The following is a 16,792-nucleotide window of genomic DNA, read 5'->3' on the forward strand; positions in this document are numbered from 1 at the left end:
CCTCTGAAACACACACACACACACACACAATGAGATTCATGTGCAAAAGACTGTCTCAGCACTAACCAGCTCAATACTTTGTGATACCTTCCTCTCTCTTTTCTCACCACTCTCTCCTCCAGCTACACTTAAAAGTGCTTTGGCACAGAAGATGTACTTAGGTCCACTTGGATCAATTTTCTTATCAGCAGACTAAGATAGGAAGCCATAATACAACACTTGGACCCTCCATGTAACTGTGAGGTACAGCAAATTGTCAAATGTTGTTTCTATTTTCTCTAAAGGCCTGTTAGCATTTCAAAGTTATTAGAGTTTGCTGATAGCATAACTTAGCTTAATATGTAAAAACTGACATCACTGACTAACAGAAGCTCAAAATATAATTTAAAACTTGCTTCACAAATTACTGCTCTGTGTGTATATGAATACAGTGTAACTAATATAGCGTAATGGTGACTCACCCAACGCACTCTGCTACACGCCGCATTGACTCCTGGGATACAAACACATGGCAGGCAAATCTGTTCAGCATGGGGTGCTTAGTAATGAAGCCAAAGTAGCTGCAGAAAGAAGAAAACAGCATGATGCAACCAGTCAGTTGTTGCTCCCTCCACACTGAACAGCAGCAACAGAGAAAACCTGTGTGTTCGTTTACCAGTTGTTCCTTGGATGGCATCCACAGAATGAGATGTTCTTCATCTGGAAGAAGTGACTACATCTGTCATACTGGAAATTGTAGAGGCAGGGAAGAAGGGAGACAGGTTAATATTTGTAATGGAGTCTGCTCCGACTAGGTCTGCCTGCAACAGCTACATCGACTGTTTATGTTAAACCCCATTCCCTACATCCACACATCCTTTTCATTCAGCCTGCAAGAACAGGACTGCTTGGCAAAGAAGTCTTAATACTGTATTCATGCCCTTCTGTTGTGTTTTGGTATACAGTGAGTTGCATTGTGCTGACTGTTCACTTTTCAACTATGCCTGCATAATGACTGTTCAAAATAGATTTTCTGACAGGGAGCAGGGAGGCATTGTGCATCCAAAAACCTGCTTTGCACAAATGGCAGGACAATGAAAAAGAATAAACCCACACAGAAGCAGATCATTAACCCCTTGAACTCTGATTTTTCCTTAAATTTCCCCTTAAGTGGCTTCAAAATTTTGGAAAAAAAGAATATATCCAAAAAATATCCAAGTTGTGCAATGGCACGCATATTCTTATTCTGCAGGTTGCAGCACTTCACTACAGCTATATCATGTTTATTTTGGGTGAAATATTCAATCCAAAGATGCCATAGTGTTATGGCTGCTTCATTACATCAAATAGAAAATAACTAGATGTCTTATGTATCATTTTCTAAACAAATTTTCCTGTAATTTAGAAAGCTTCACCACTATGCAGCCAGCATCTGTAATGACAAAGGTGACAAAGGGACTTACAGGGCTGAAGATACTTATGTGGAATAATGCACCATTTGATTCATTCATTCATTCATTCATTGGCCCTCACCTCATCAAGAGTATCATATTCATCCTCCAGGCTCATGATCAGTTTAACTCCTTGCAAGCTTATCTCCAACTCACACAGAGAAGGCGGTCGCACATGTACCGTCCGTTTCCTCGATATTGCAATCTAACACACAGAAAATGTGTTTTTGTTAAAACATGCATGTTTCACAGTGCATTTGTATCTTTGCATGTGTGACTATCAGTACGATTTGCTGTTTTCCACTTCGCTTACCTTCTGCATGGCAGCACAGAGAATGCCATTGCCTTGGTGATAAGGTACCTCTACAGAACCCAAGAACTGAACACTGAAAGTCTCAATCCATGCTGGGTTCCTCTTCACCCCTACAAGATGCAGTATATGTGAGCATGCCATATGAGATTTGTCTCTCACAGATAATCTGAAAAGCCACCTAAAATTTGCAGTTTCAATCAAGAGAAAAACAAGCAAGCCTCCTTGCACTCACCCATCAGCTCTTTCGACTGGCCTATGACCTCGTGCGCATAGAAGGCAGGGAAAATGCCCCTCTCTCCCGTCCGCATGTTGTAACCTCTGTACCAGTAGTCATCCTCCTCCTCCTCTACATACAAAGGATCATCCACGTCAAGCTCAAGCTCATCTGCATGTCTGGGAATGAACCTGCAGAGGGCAGCAAAGAGAGTAGGGAAATAAAATCAATGAAAGCCATCTCCATTACAAATCATACCACATCCTTCCATGATATCCTTACAGCTGAAGCGGTTTGAGCACTGAGTTGAACCAGTGGACTACTCTTGGTGGATAAGTAGTGTAAGAATCCTGCAGGCCTGTGTTAATATAATCAAATATAATAAAAGCTAATCAAACAGCAGGCAGCGATCCAGAGAAATATAGTGGATGTGTGGGGAGAGAGTGGACACAGGAATATAAATGATGTCATGGGTGATTCAGTTACTGAAAGAGGGCAATGCCAGAGGGATAACAAACTCATACATACCCAGCATGTACCTGGTTACAAATGAATCATGTGTGGATCTCATACAAATGTAGATCTCACTCACAGCCACACACATAACTCACCCACAGACAGACACAGGTGGTGGCTGTGTCACTGCCACTCTGCCACAGCTCTAAGAGCACAACGGTACCTGGGACACCTTCCCTTCTCTCTAACATTATTAGTCATTCACCATGGCTGCATGGTCACCACAGCACACTGAAAACAATGATAGCTTCAAGGCATGCTGTGTTTATCTACACATGGACCTGGTTAAAAACTCTGTCATGATATCACCAAATGTCAATTACAAAAGTGCCAGTATTACTTTTTGCATTTGTTATCTTTAATCATTTTTATCATTACTGTGTTTTGCTGTAATTATGTGACACAGCTCCCATAATACAATGTATTATTGATAGCAACATCTTACCTGTAGACTGCCCTATGTGTCTGGTCCCTTTCCTCTCCATTGATGGTACAGGAGAAAAGTCCGAAGGACTCTGTGCCTACACAGGAGAGGGACATAGACTGTGAGGTGACTAACACCAACAAGGCTGACTCAGTGCCCTGAAAACTTCCTTTTTCAAATCAAGTCAAAAGTTAAACATCCTACATAAACATAAAAATAAGTCATTAATTCCCAGGTGTTGCTTTATTTCTGTTTTTTTTTTTTTTAACCTGTTGGGGAAACTTTCTCTGGGACAGTCAAAATAATGGCTAAAATTGATTTGTCAAAAAAGACATGGCTATGAAAGCCCAGATAATAAGCCTTTAATTATGCAAATCACCATTCATTAGAGATGTGAATCTCTAAGTGAGTACACTGATTGATGAAGCAGAGCCCTCCCATGGGTCTTGTGTGGGCTCCCTACCAGATTTAGCTCACGTTTTCATGCATCATGCTGACACTGCTGAGCTAATTCCCGTTCTGTATTGGTAATATAAAGGAAAATGATGCCTCTTGGCTTAAACCTATAGAGCCACCTCTCATTATGCAAGCTGATGTGATGTCTTGTGTCTAAAATGGCTGCTTGAGTGACTTTCTAAGTTTTCCAATGTCGGAGTGTTCCTAGTGTTTCACTTACTGGAGGAACGGGAGGTGCTGTTGACAAAGACATTGAGGAACTTCTTTGAGAAAGGCAAGTCAGCCTCAGGGGAGGAGTCCTCAGAGGAGCTGAGGAGTTCTGGCCTCACCCCCTCATCACCGTGGTCGTAGTCCGCCTCTCCCGTCTCTAAAGGTTCCTCATCACAGAGCGTGGAGAGCTCGCTGTCATCACTCAAAACAGAGGTGCACCTTAAGAGAAAAATTGTATAATCTTGTCAGTTATACATCTAAACTTAAAGCTAGAGTACCCCTAGTGTGATTTTCTAAGTCTCACTCAAATGTAAGCGCTCATAAAATGTCTTATTTATTCATTCATTCTTTCATTCATTCTTTAAAAGTTTCATAAAATGGGTGCTAAACCAATAGAGAGGATTATTTCTGCATATTTTAAGGACCAATGGAAGAAGTACTTATGTTTACAATTATAACACGATTATTTCAGCATATACACTTATGACAGTGGTTATGCTGTCCATTCCAGGGCATACCTTCTGAGGCTGACCAATTCTAGAGTGGTATTTTCATCCACCACCAATGTGTACTTCATGGAGTCATAGGCCAATCCTTCATCGTCATTCTGCTGCCTCAGAGCGAGGTCTTTCTCACACAGTGGGAGGTCCTGGTCAGACAGGGGATGGTTATGCACACTCTCATCAATAGGTGGTGAACTATCAAGATAGTCACTACTCCTGTAGGACGACTGTTTCCTCAAGCTGCCCACAAATGGAGAAGAGTCCTCCTCTTCCTCCTCTTCATCATTGTCTGTGGAGTAAGTGAGGCTGAAGCAGCGGTTGGTCTGGGTGGTGGGGATGTCCAGTGTCAGGCTGTGTTTGACCTCGGTGATGCGCTCAAGAGAGGCTGAGGAGCGACTTGTCGGCCTGGGCTCTGTCTCTCGTCCTTCGTCCTTGTCGCTGACCACACTCTCACTCAGGCTGGGTGAGTCCAGTTCCTTTCTTCCCTCCAGCATCATCAAGTCGTTATTAGGCTCTATGGCATCCTCGTCTTCGTCTTCCTCCTTTCTTCTGGAGTTTTTGGATGGTTTGTTTGTAAAGTTCTTCTCGGAGTCTTTTGTAGTATAGGAGTGGTTGCAATCTGTGGTTCCCCTTCCATTGTTTACACAGCGCTCCACAATCACTGGAGTTATGGTGTCACCAGTTGGGTTGCTCATATACAGACAGGGGCCAAACCTTTCATTGCATTCAACAGATTCTTCTTTTGGTGGCTCTGTATTCTTGCCCCTCTCTCCTGTTTCCATCCTATCCCTTCTTAAACCTTTATTTTCCTTGTCATCCTCATCCGATCCCTCTATCCCTGATCTCTTCAATTGATCCTCATCAATGAACCCATCTCCCTCAATGTCTGAGGATGGTGAGATGGTATCAGACACAGACAGCTTCCTCTTGAAGCACTCTTCAGGACAGCTGATTGGGTAAGAGCCCTCTGAGATCATCTTATTGACTAAGTTGCTAAGCAGCCAGGGTGAATCTGAGTTCTCACTCAGCTCATCTTCACTCTCTGACTCTGAGTCTCCCTCACTGGTTCCATCATAATCATCAGAACTGGGCATTAGCCTAGGTCCCACTGGCAGATAGAAAGAACGTTTGAAGCTCTCCAGGCTGTGGTCTGGTTCTATCTGCAGCACCATCTGTCTGGACAGGCTGTCCTCACAGCGCTGGGCTGGAGGCAGAGTTTCATCTGGGTCAGCCTGGTGCTCATAGGACATCTCATCATCCACATTCTGCAGCCCCATCAGAGCCTGACCGTCATCATAGGGCTCTGGGGGCAGGATGGGCGAGTCAACAGGCGATGGGGTTGCTAGAGTGGGCGATGGCAAAGGTGAGGGAGATGGGAGAGGAGACCCTTCTTTGATTGGGTCAGGCTGGCCCAGGAGCAGAGAAGCTTTCAGTCCGACAATGCCACTGTCCTGCTCTAACTCTGTGTCTGGATCCAGTTCCTGGTCTGATGTAGGAGAACTGGCCTCCTCAATGGAGTTGGTGAGATGAGAAGAGCGTCCACTGCTACTGTCATCACTAGTGAGGTCTAGCTCCGTCTCTGAGATGGAGGAGATCATGTTGGAGACCAGAGGTCCTCCGCAAGCAAATGCTGCCTCCAGTTCCCCTTCAATGTCAGAGTCAGACCCTGGAGAGCTCAGGTCCTGGTCCTGGTCTGAAGTCTCATATCCTCGTTTGGCATTCATATCTGCTATCCCTGGGTCTGAGGAGGGAGAGTTGGAGTCATGTCCTGGTGCTTCAATGGCTGAAGCTGCCAGGACATCTGAACAATTGGAGTGGTCTGGAGCATCAGAGCGACTGGAGGACACATAGCTGGAAAAGGAGGCAGGCTCTGAAGGCTCAATGGAGGGGAACTCCACATATGATGAGCCCTGATTCTCCTTACACACCATATCATAGGTCTCCTTACACATGAACTCCACCTCAAAGTCTTTCTCCAGCTCTTCGTCAGACAAAGGTGTGTCAGCACCGTCATTGGCTCCAATGGGTGCAGTGGACGACAAGCAGCGACTGGTTCCATCTGGGTCTAGGTCGTTCTCTGGATCCATACCTGACTCGCTGGTGACTGTGTAGGTGTCATTGGCACGCCGGTTTGAGTGTTTGCGGTTGTGGTCACTGTTAAGGTCATGGTCCACCTCTGTGTCTGAACACTGGGAGTGCTCATCTACAGAGGGTACTCTTGATGTTTGGATTGGAGGGTCACCCTTGGAATCAGTGACATCAGCAGAGCACGGGTGGGACTTGTGTTGACCAAATGAACCTGCGTAGAGAAACAGGATGGAGGTGAAGGAACAAGAACATGGATGAGGGAGACAAAGATGCAGAAAATGCAAAACGAGAAAGAAGACATGTAAGAAGAGTCAAGAGGGAATGCGTGTTTTAACATAAAAACAAAGAAAATATCAGATTAGGATGCAGGAAACGAGAAGACATTCAGCAGGCAATAAAAAATAGGTTCACCTAAGTTCATTGTCAGCGACGAAAGTATGGATGATGAACAAGTAACATTCTATAGATATAGAGTTCAGCAAACTATCCACAATTAGAAATACATTCAGTTGCTTCCCGTAAATATATTGTTCAACTTGTTTTTTTGAGAGTCAACACAATGTTTTGCTGAACTTATATATCATTTAATTAGCCTAGTTCACATCACATCACTTCATTTCACATCACAACACTACACAACACTTATGTTAATGGGATGAGCTCTGATCTTGGGAGGGTCGGCCATTTTGTTACCGTATTCGGGCCTCTCCCGCCTGTTGCCCTCCATGTCGCAGAGGAGGGGCCTGTGAGGGGACTGGGGGCGCCCACCCTCCCCTGTCTGTTTTGGGGGAGTACCTTTGCTCTGGGACCCAGGTGCTTGGGACAGTGGAGAGGCTGGGCATTGGCCTGTCACATGGCTGCCATCCTCAAGACATGAGTGAGTTGGAGACAGACGACCTGAAAACAGAGCAGATATTTACTGTAGTTTTATATTGTGTTCACAATGTCACAAAGAAAACTTGTTTTTTTTTTTTTTGTTTTTTTTTTTAAAGACACTCAAAATGTGGTAAAATCCAGAATGATGTCCTGTAGTTATCTCAAACCCAGTCCCGCTGAGTCCCCTTTCCTACAGGTTTTTGTTCCAGTTCTACTCATGACTTTTTCACCAATACAGTTAGGGGCTACACACATTTATACAGACATTGTTCAGGTGAATCTCTTTCAACCAATCAGAATTGAACTGTATTCATGTAATTATGACCATGGTCATGCCAATCAAGGATCTTTGAACTGAATTAATTATACAGCGCCCCTTGAACCAATCAGTATAATTTTCACAATGCTGGAACAGCACTGTGAAATTTGCGTCTCAGTTATCATGTGTAATAACAAAAGAATAATTGAATAATAATGGGTTCCTCACCCAATTTTATTGTGGCTGATAATCGCTTAACTTGTCCTCACCTTGTGAAGCAGGATTGCGTAAAGAGTCCTGCCAGCTTCCTTTCTTTGGAGATAGACTACTGTTGTTGTTCAATGAATCCTGGTGAGGAGAGAGAGGGTGGAATTAAACAAGCATGTATGGGACCATTAGATAGTGGAGACACTGTATTTTAGGGTTTCTTCTAGGCTGCGTACCTGTGACACAGCAGTGGTGAGGTTAAGTGTAGTGGGTCTGCTCTTTAGAGTGCCAAGGGTCGGGGAGGGGGGAGGGGAAGCTGAGGGTGAGGGGGGTGCATCAGGGTCAACCTCCTCTTCCTCCTCCTCCTCATCATCATCCTCATCCTCATCATCAATCATCTCAAACTCCTGGAAGTCATCCTGGAAGGAGCAGACTGGGTGGTGCATCTCATTCTTCTCCAGGATGAGAGAGTCCTAATGAGGGGAGAGAGAAAAAAAAAATATATATATATATAAAAAGATATATATATATATATATATATATATATATAGAGAGAGAGAGAGAGAGAGAGAGAGAGAGAGAGAGAGAGAGAGAGAGAAGTGGGAATCAGTGTAGGGCAGAGATATAAAGGGATGCTCTCTGTTTCGCACACGGTCAGCAGATTTCAAAGGATAGCCATATTACTGAAGCATCTTTGGCTCTGACAGCAGAGGAGAATCTACTGAGGAAAGAGTGAACAAGCACTCTTTCATCCATTGTGTACCACTGTTGTTATTTAAAACCTGATGTACCAGATGTATTCTTTCTGATAGAAGAATACCAGGAGAGCTCAGATGGACAGCATGCAACACAGCACAGTGTATGGTAACCCTATGGCTTTGTAACCTCAAAATATGTTTAATTTTCATAATTTTTTTTAAAAAATTAAACATTATTTCATGAATTTAAAAGATTTCAGTCGTATATTCAGGTTTTAAGGTCACAGAGTTGTAAACACTCAAAAAATCATAATGCCTCACACGACACGCCTCGGTCAAGTCCATCCATCTCTGCCTCTGGGGGCTGACCGCTGAATGAGGACATGTTCTGTCAGAAAGTGCAAGATGCATTTTCACCCAAAACACTTCCTGGAATACATTCTGAAAAGTCCGACTCCATCTTTCACATGGACCTTTGTGGTTAAAAACTATGTGACCCTTAAGATCAAGATGTTTTTATAGGTCAAATGTTAAGCGTTAACTCTCACTTTAATTATACAGTGGTGGGTTGTAAACCAAGGAAGCACACACACACACATACGCACATGTGTGCGAAAATCAAATCACTGCAGTAGGGTAGGGCTCAGGTGTATTACCCACTCTGCAACTGAGTGCATATAAACAGTCAGAGTAGATTCTGCTGATGTCTTACTTTCTGCAGGCTAAAGATTTGCATGTGTGTGTGTGTGTGTGTGTGTGTGTGTGTGTGTGCGTGTGTGCGCACGCCCGCAAAAGACCATGAAGCTAAGTATAGCCTTCAGCACTGTTTTAGACACCTCACTGTGAAAGGATAAAGGTGAAAAGTAGGAATCAGTAAAGGCACTTAATACCAACTAACCCAGAGAGGAACCATGCAGAGAGAGGAAGAATGGAGTCGCTTTGAGGGTGGACTGCTCAGAGGAGAAAGAAGACCTAACATGGAGAGAGAAGGAATGAGCATGTGAAAGATGAGGATGAAAGACAAAGGTAGGGTGGGCAGAGAAATGGGAGTGGATCAATAAGACCTCTCATATTTCAGCTGGTTTACAGGAAAGAGGTGCACTAAATGATTTGGATGTCTTACAGACCACATCTGCATCTGTGTGGGTGTGTGTGTGTGACTGTGTGAAGCCTCCATGTCCATCAGCCCGATACAAGATGATGAAGTGGTTCTCTTGAGGCTACGGCTGAACGATATGGTTAAAAAAAAAAGTTTCACTGCAATTAAATTACAGATAATGTGATTGTGATCACAATTTTAGTAGGAATGATAATTTTTACATCATAATTTTCATTTTTCATTGAAAAATTCTGTTTGCATGATTGGAAGTTATCACTATATTGACATGTATGATTCCAGTGAATAATTTCCAGTGAAAAACATGTCTTCACTATTGTTACAGAGGTTTACAGAGGACTGATAGAGAGTTTTGTCTCAATAAGCTAAATATCAGCAAAACCAATGAACTTGAGGTGGACTACCAGAGGAACAGGAGCCCCCATGTCCTGGTTGTCACCAGAACAGTGAAAATGCTGAGTTATGATGTTAAATAATGACCATATATGTGTCTTTGCAGAATATTATGATGTCCCAGTGAAGCTGACCTTTGGCCTTTTACACATAAAATGTGATCACTTCATCATTTTATCCTATTAGGCAATTGTGTGAAACTGTCATAATTAGAGGCCAAAAACATGCTTTGTGAGGTCATAGTGACCTTGACCTTTGACCTTGACCACCAAATTTGTATCAGTTCATTGTTGAGTCCAAGTGGACGCTTGTAACAAATTTGGAGAAATTCCTCCAAGGCGGTCCTATCACGTTCATTAGAATGGGACATATGCCACCCAAAAACATAATTCCCCCTGCCACAGCTGCCACCGCATAAAAAATTGCAGTTCCTGCAATTTGGATATTGCACTTGGCCATATTGCGATTTTCATATTTTGATTAATAGCTCAGCTCTATTTGAGCCTGAAAAAACCCTTTGTACTCTTGAGCACACACCTAGAACTGCTAGCTAAGCATGGAAGAAAAGAAATAAATTTGACTACTGTGTTTATGACTGACTGCTACGAAGCACAGTCATTCATACTGAGAAATGTAACAGATTAGCTGCAGTTTATGACAATGTTTCTTTAGCGGATATTCATTAAAATTGCTCCAGTAGTCCAGAGATTCTTTTATCATTATTCAAATCAATGAAGGCTACAATATGAGCAAAAAAAAAGCAACAGCTCCATCTCTGCCTCATGCAGCCACCATTGAATTCGACAGTGTGAGAGCACAGGGATTGGATTCTCTGCTTTGCATTTTGAACAGCACAGCACTTTCTCTGTCTCTCCAACCCAGCCTTTTAATGGAGGCATCAAAGCCGACCCTCTCACCCACCTGACACAATACTGCTGATGCCTGGTAAAGCCTCTTAATGCCATAGCAACAAAAATCAACACTCAATCTACAGACATGTGCACATCAACCAGAGTACACGTGAACGCACCGCATCTACCTCCCTGTGATTTTGCTGTCGATGTGTGAGGAGATGTTTTCTAATTTACCATAATGAGTCATGCATTGTGTGATATGCTGTGTAATCTATCATTATCTGTAAGTAGATAAGCATTGACAGTTCGGCGTCTACTGTTGCAGCATTTCCAGCTCTCTAATCTCAAAGTGGCCTGCTATAATACATAATTTGGGATTGATGACCTATAATCCCTCGGCAGTGTAAACATGGAGAAATCCGAGGCAAGGTCATGAAAAAGTCAGATCTCCCTGAGAGAATAATTTAAAGACAACTTTTAGCTGGGCCACCTGACCAGCAGGAAGGCAGGGTGAGAAAGGAAGTGGGAGCGACTACAACTAAGAGTGTTGTCTCCTGGTTAGAATCAATCTCCACGGTCTCCAGTTCCCAAGGACACCCCATCCAGCCCCGTGACTGTCCCTCCTCTCTCACCCAACGGGCTTACGCAAGCACTCTCCTCTGCTGACAGGGAAGGTGTTGTCAATGGTTTTATCCCTTTCACACTTGAACAAGGGTAGAAGAGCATAACTGGGCTCTATGGGAAAGAAATTACTCTGAAATCCAACTGGTATTCATCGTATTATACACACACGTGCTCATGCATTATTCACATATTCTCTCAAAAAGCTCTACTTACAAGTATTAACTTATGCGTCTGATTCTGGCCTACAACGCCGGCTCACTAGCTCAGTGACCCCGAACACTGACCACTTTGTCAGGAAACACTGGAAGAGGTGAAAGTAGACCAGACTTTTGTTCTCTAATTAGCAAACTGAAGGCCTGTTCAGCATGGCTAATGCTACAGCTATTAACTGTGCTGCTGCAGATGAGACAACAGAGAGACTGCAGCTCGTCAACAATAGCAGCAGGGAGAGATCGGTAAAGTAGAAAAGGCGAGAGAGTAAAACACAGGGCCGTCCTGCTCACTGAGCTGTGCGGCTGACAGAGGAAAGTTCTGGACAGATGAGAGAGAAATACGGACATAGACATCGATTCAGCAGTGGCTGCGGGGTTTTGCATGGCTGAAGACTGCTGAGAGTGAAGAGGACAGCAGGGACTCATAAATCTAAAGGAAGCGGAGGCTGAGAATGAAGTTTTCTTTTACAATCTAACAGGGAGCAGGTCAGCAGAGAGAAGAGAATGTGCTGCAAGTGTTACAAACATAAAAAGAGCTGATAAGCATTCTCGCACAAACACTGTGTAATATACACTTGTTTAACAACCATAAATGTATTAATACTGCCTACATATGGAAGAAGTGACAGTTTTAGCTGTTAGCTACATCTTGGCTTTCTGGATTTAGTAAGAGATCACGCGGAAGTCAGTTGTTTGGCCAACTGCTGTGTTTTGCAGCGGGAAACCTTTCGCACATTAATCCCAAGGTACACATGCAAAATGTAAAATGCTCAAGTAGGTGCTCAGGAGGGATTACCTGTATTCTTTTACATTCATGTTTGTTTTTTAAATGTTTAATATTATTATTATTATTATTATTATTATTATTATTATTACATTTACAGTATACTAAGGTTTAATTGTCCATTTAGCAAATGTAGCACAAGGCCTGTGTGAGATTTACAGTGTTGTATGTGAGAAATGTTGATTAGCTTACTATTGATCGTGACCACCTAGTGACTGATGGCCTCAGTGAATAGCCTCCATCTATCACTGAGGTAATTTTGCCTCTGTAAATCTCCACATTTTGAAACCAAAGTAGTGCCACAGCTGAGGCACAGACACCATCGCTCTGCCACCTCCTGAATAATGCATGCGTGCACGGCGTTCAATCAGGGCTCACGGGGAGACAGAGATGGATGTTAGAAAGACAGGAAGAGGAGAATCAGAGGCAGTAAAGAGGAGGCAGGAGGCAGCAGGGTATGTGTCTATGTGAGCGTGTCAGAGGAGAAATACAGAAACAGAGACGGGAGGGGCGCCCTCTGACGTTATGTTGATATGCCGGCTTGAAAAAACCATAAAGGTCAAGGGAACAAAAACAAAACTGAAAACCCACACACTTGAAAGCACATTATCAAACTTAACCACCAATGACATGTCAGATAGTATGAAAGGACAGCCTGAGTCAATAATGCCATAGCAGCTTGACATTTAGCCAGAATTAGATCCCCTCAGCAATGAAGAAATGACACTGATATCAACTCTGTGTGAATTTCTAATTGCCTGTCTTAAGTTCAGGCAAATAAACTGATTTAAAATCTAATGCATGACATAATAAGCCAGTTTAAGGCTGTGTGGGTATGTGGTGGTGCAGGGGGGCTACTATGTATACAGACATTCACTTTTGATGTGTGTGTATGTGTGTGTGTGTGTGTGTGTGTTCATGTGCTGTTCGTATGTATCTGTGTGGGCATGTCACGAAGGTTAAATACTGATCTAAAAGGGTTATGCAGATTAAGACCTGAACCCCATAACAAATGGGAATTAATCAGAGCCGGGGATTTGGGCCAGAGGATAATCTCACTGTTTGGATTGGCTGTTCCTCCTAAACATCAAAGACATGCCGTCTAATATGACCGAATCATACTGACATAAAAATCCAAAGGCTCTCTCATCATCTCTGTTATCGCGCAGAAAGAGGCTGCAGTGCGCCGCGTGAGGGAGGGATAACGGTTGATGATGATCTGGCGAAGTGTCATCCACCCCTCTGACACATGCATGATCAAATGCATTCGAAATATATCGCACAGAGAAGCCTCTATCTGGTCTTTCTGTCTCCCTTAGTCAGATGAATACACACATGATGCATATTCAGACAGACAGACGCACAGGGCAACCTTTGCCCGCACTCTGTAATCCACTGTGTGTGTGTGTGTGTGTGTGTGTGTGTGTGTGTGTGTATCCATCCATCCAGTGTCAGCAGGATTACTTCCTCTGTGGCAGTGATGTAACATAACAAGGACTGACACTGTCTCTGCTCTTTGCTTCTTTGGCTGTGAAGTGAGCAGTCAGGGTCTCTCTGTGTGTGTGTGTGTGTGTGTGTGTGTGTGTGTGTGTGTGTGTGTGTGTGTGTGCGTGGAGGCAGGGGGGTGAAAGAGAAAAAGAGAGAGCACATTGATGTATGTTTTACTATGGCCTCTTTAGCATATAAAAAATTGGTCTGAAGTTTTGGAGAAGGCCCCGCTCTTGCAAAACATCTTTGTTGGAAAAGCTCTGCTCGAGCCCATCATGTAATTATAGCTGGGATCCTCTCTCTTTTGTTGGTGGATTAATGTGGAAAATGCAAAATATCAAGCTCTGATTCATGTCATGAGCTTAACCCTTGCAACCAGCCCTGCCCCAACTAAATCCCTAGTTTCTAGTCAACTCGGCAGAGAAGTGAGTGAGATAGGAGGAGAGAGAGAGAGAGATGGGGAAAGCTTGAGGGGGGATGGGGAGGAAAGAGGTGGGAATCTGAGCTCTGTCTCCAAGCAACGTTCTGCATAGCAGGGAGGGATAGGAGGACACAGAGAGAGAGAGAGAGAGAGAGAGAGAGAGAGAGAGAGAGAGATGGAGGGAGGGAGGAAGAAGATAAAGAGGGAGGGAAAGAGAGAGAGAGAGAAATGGAAGGAGGTTGTCTCTGCATAGCAGCAAACTGCACTGGGTCACCCACCCTCTGCTGCAGCCGTGGCTCCAAGCCACAAGCATAAAACATTTACATCCCACAGGATGGAGAGAGAGAGAGAGAGAGAGAGAGAGAGAGAGAGAGAGAGAGAGAGAGAGAGGGTGAGAAAAAGAGAGGATATGAGATAATAGTTTTTAGAAATAGTGTAATTTAGCTCTAAGATAGTGGGATAATGCAGCTAATGACTCAAATATTTGCATAATACTTCACAGCACAGTCCCTTTAATAGGATGTGGCTGCAAAGGTTTTATATTTCATGCTGCCAGGCAAATAAGTTATTTAGAGATCCTATTTTGTTTCCACAGGTGTGTATGATCCTTGGCTATTTGGGACTTTCGGGGAGGATCCACCTGAATCCATGGACTCAGATTTGTTGTTGTTTTGTCCCTGCATTCAGCTCACGTTAATTATAATAGGTTCTAAGCTGATGGCCACTTGTGTAATCACTGCAGCTCCGATAAGCCGGATGTAAATACACACCAGAGGCTGTAGAAATATAAGTGTGTTAATGGAAATTTCGCATCTGGACAGGCTACAAAATAAATCTGTCTTCTCATCTTCACTCTAGCTTGCTTGAAGCTCAGTGTTTCTTTCTTCATTGCACTTGGCATCTCTGTGCCAGCCTTGCTCACCTGCAAATTGCTATTAGCTCGCTATGATGAGCAGTGGTCCATAGCAACTGCAGAGAAGCAACAACAGACAGACAAGCTGTGTGCCTGAATATAAATGTCAGCGCTCGGGGAGAGGAATCATTAGGCACAGCAATTAACCAGAGAGGCAGGCACGACTGAAAAGAAAAATCTGAAGCTGTACATATAGTACGAGTTTGCAAACAGTGAAACAACTTGTACTGCTTAAATCCGTGCATATTCACTCACCTGAATTAATATTGAGTAATGGGTCTGTGTTTGTGTTTGTGTGTGTGTGAACAGTATGCATACATTTGTGTGTTTGCTCACACAAGACACAAAGCAAAAGAGGGTGAAAGAACGAGTTAAAGAGATTAAAAAAAGACAGTCTCACCTTCTCATATGGATCAGAATCATAGTTGAGTCCAATCCCGCAGTCATCTGTGATTTCAGAGAGATCCTCATCATCGAACTCCTCCAGGCTGATATCATGGGCTGGCCTGGAAACACAGCAGACATAGACACTGTATTTGCTGCATAGTGGACACAAGAACATCCATTGATATCGATGGCTGTTTCATCAATGGACCATCCAGAGGGGAATTTCGCATTGATTCACGCCCACACAGCGAGCCCCAGCCATGGGGAAGCCTGCTGCAGTAACTTATGGCCTGTCACTGTCTATCTGGGCCACATGTACTAAACACCAGCAGCTACAAACACCCACATCCTCTATCTTCTGTTCCCTACGATGCATTCATGGTGACAGGCTCTGACGTATAGGCCTTCTTTGATGACCGTATGACTTCAGTCCTGATGAATAATGTCTACACAGAAAGAATATGATCAAAATATTATTTCAAGCAAAGTTTTAACTTAACAGTTTTAGTTACATAAGACACTGTTGATATCATACACAGGGTTGGAAGTGAATTATTATTGATCAAGAATTTCTGGCCTTTTTTTTTTTTTTTTTTTTTTTTTTTTTTTTTTTTTAACAACACCAGCACCCTACAGTAGGGAAGGATATTGCTCTGAAATGAGCAATGGCAGTCCAAGTTGTCTTGATTAGATTCTATCTCATCTTTGCCCCATTAGTTTCAGCAGGCCTTCAGTTCACCAGCAGTCACTTTGCAATGTGTGGAACCCAGGAGGAAATGCTGCATTGCAGCTCTCTTACTGAGAAGAGGACACTCCACACATTTCCTATGGATGTTCACAGCTTACATCACACAGTGGACTGTGTCTTACAGGGCTCTGTCCATGCAATGTCATTGGTCACATGGAGCAAATCAGGACATGCTGATGCAGCTAAAAGCAGAGATAAGTGGGCTATGATAAAGTCATAATTTTATAGTCATAATGTATTCCAAATATACTTTAAGACCCTCCCCCAACCTCCCTGTGATGTTGATCTGCTTTAATGTGTGATAGGGAGTTACTCACAGACATACAAAACTAGGAAAAGGAAACCTGATAATTCTACAGGAGATAGGATGTAACTGATGCTATATAATGTAATATCAACTGTATGTCATCGAGTGCAATAAGCCTTGGGCCTGTTACTCTTGTTGTCTGTGGTGAAAACAGATAATAAAATCAATTAATGGGCGTGATCAATATTTCATTCCAGCTGCATGTCATTTAAATGTAATTCTGTTTAATAGTATGAGTTACCAGACACAAGGACTCCAAACATCAAATTCAATTCTAATAGAGCACAAATAGCATTTCAAACATAACCATCTAATATAAACACTATTAAAGGTTATGATTGCTGAGCAGT

The 16,792-nt window shown here is 43.2% G+C and overlaps 1 protein-coding gene across 2 annotated transcripts in view; it reads right to left on the bottom strand.

The window, feature by feature from the left end:
• Positions 1-16,792, bottom strand: part of mapk8ip2 (mitogen-activated protein kinase 8 interacting protein 2) — a 32,513-nt gene that overhangs the window by 3,172 nt on the left and 12,549 nt on the right. The window contains exons 2-13 of one of the 2 annotated variants that reach the window (XM_030053305.1): positions 15,401-15,506; positions 7,733-7,969; positions 7,559-7,637; positions 6,848-7,051; positions 4,082-6,365; positions 3,574-3,782; positions 2,919-2,994; positions 1,976-2,148; positions 1,744-1,853; positions 1,513-1,635; positions 656-726; positions 462-560 (exon numbers count right to left, since the gene is read on the bottom strand). In XM_030053305.1, the coding sequence (XP_029909165.1) occupies positions 462-560; positions 656-726; positions 1,513-1,635; positions 1,744-1,853; positions 1,976-2,148; positions 2,919-2,994; positions 3,574-3,782; positions 4,082-6,365; positions 6,848-7,051; positions 7,559-7,637; positions 7,733-7,969; positions 15,401-15,506 (3,771 nt within the window). The remainder of the gene's footprint in view (positions 1-461; positions 561-655; positions 727-1,512; positions 1,636-1,743; positions 1,854-1,975; positions 2,149-2,918; positions 2,995-3,573; positions 3,783-4,081; positions 6,366-6,847; positions 7,052-7,558; positions 7,638-7,732; positions 7,970-15,400; positions 15,507-16,792) is intronic. The other variant, XM_030053306.1, reaches the window with a different exon arrangement.

The sequence above is a fragment of the Myripristis murdjan genome, chromosome 6 (genome assembly GCF_902150065.1).
Source record: "Myripristis murdjan chromosome 6, fMyrMur1.1, whole genome shotgun sequence".
NCBI classification, from domain to species: domain Eukaryota; kingdom Metazoa; phylum Chordata; class Actinopteri; order Holocentriformes; family Holocentridae; genus Myripristis; species Myripristis murdjan.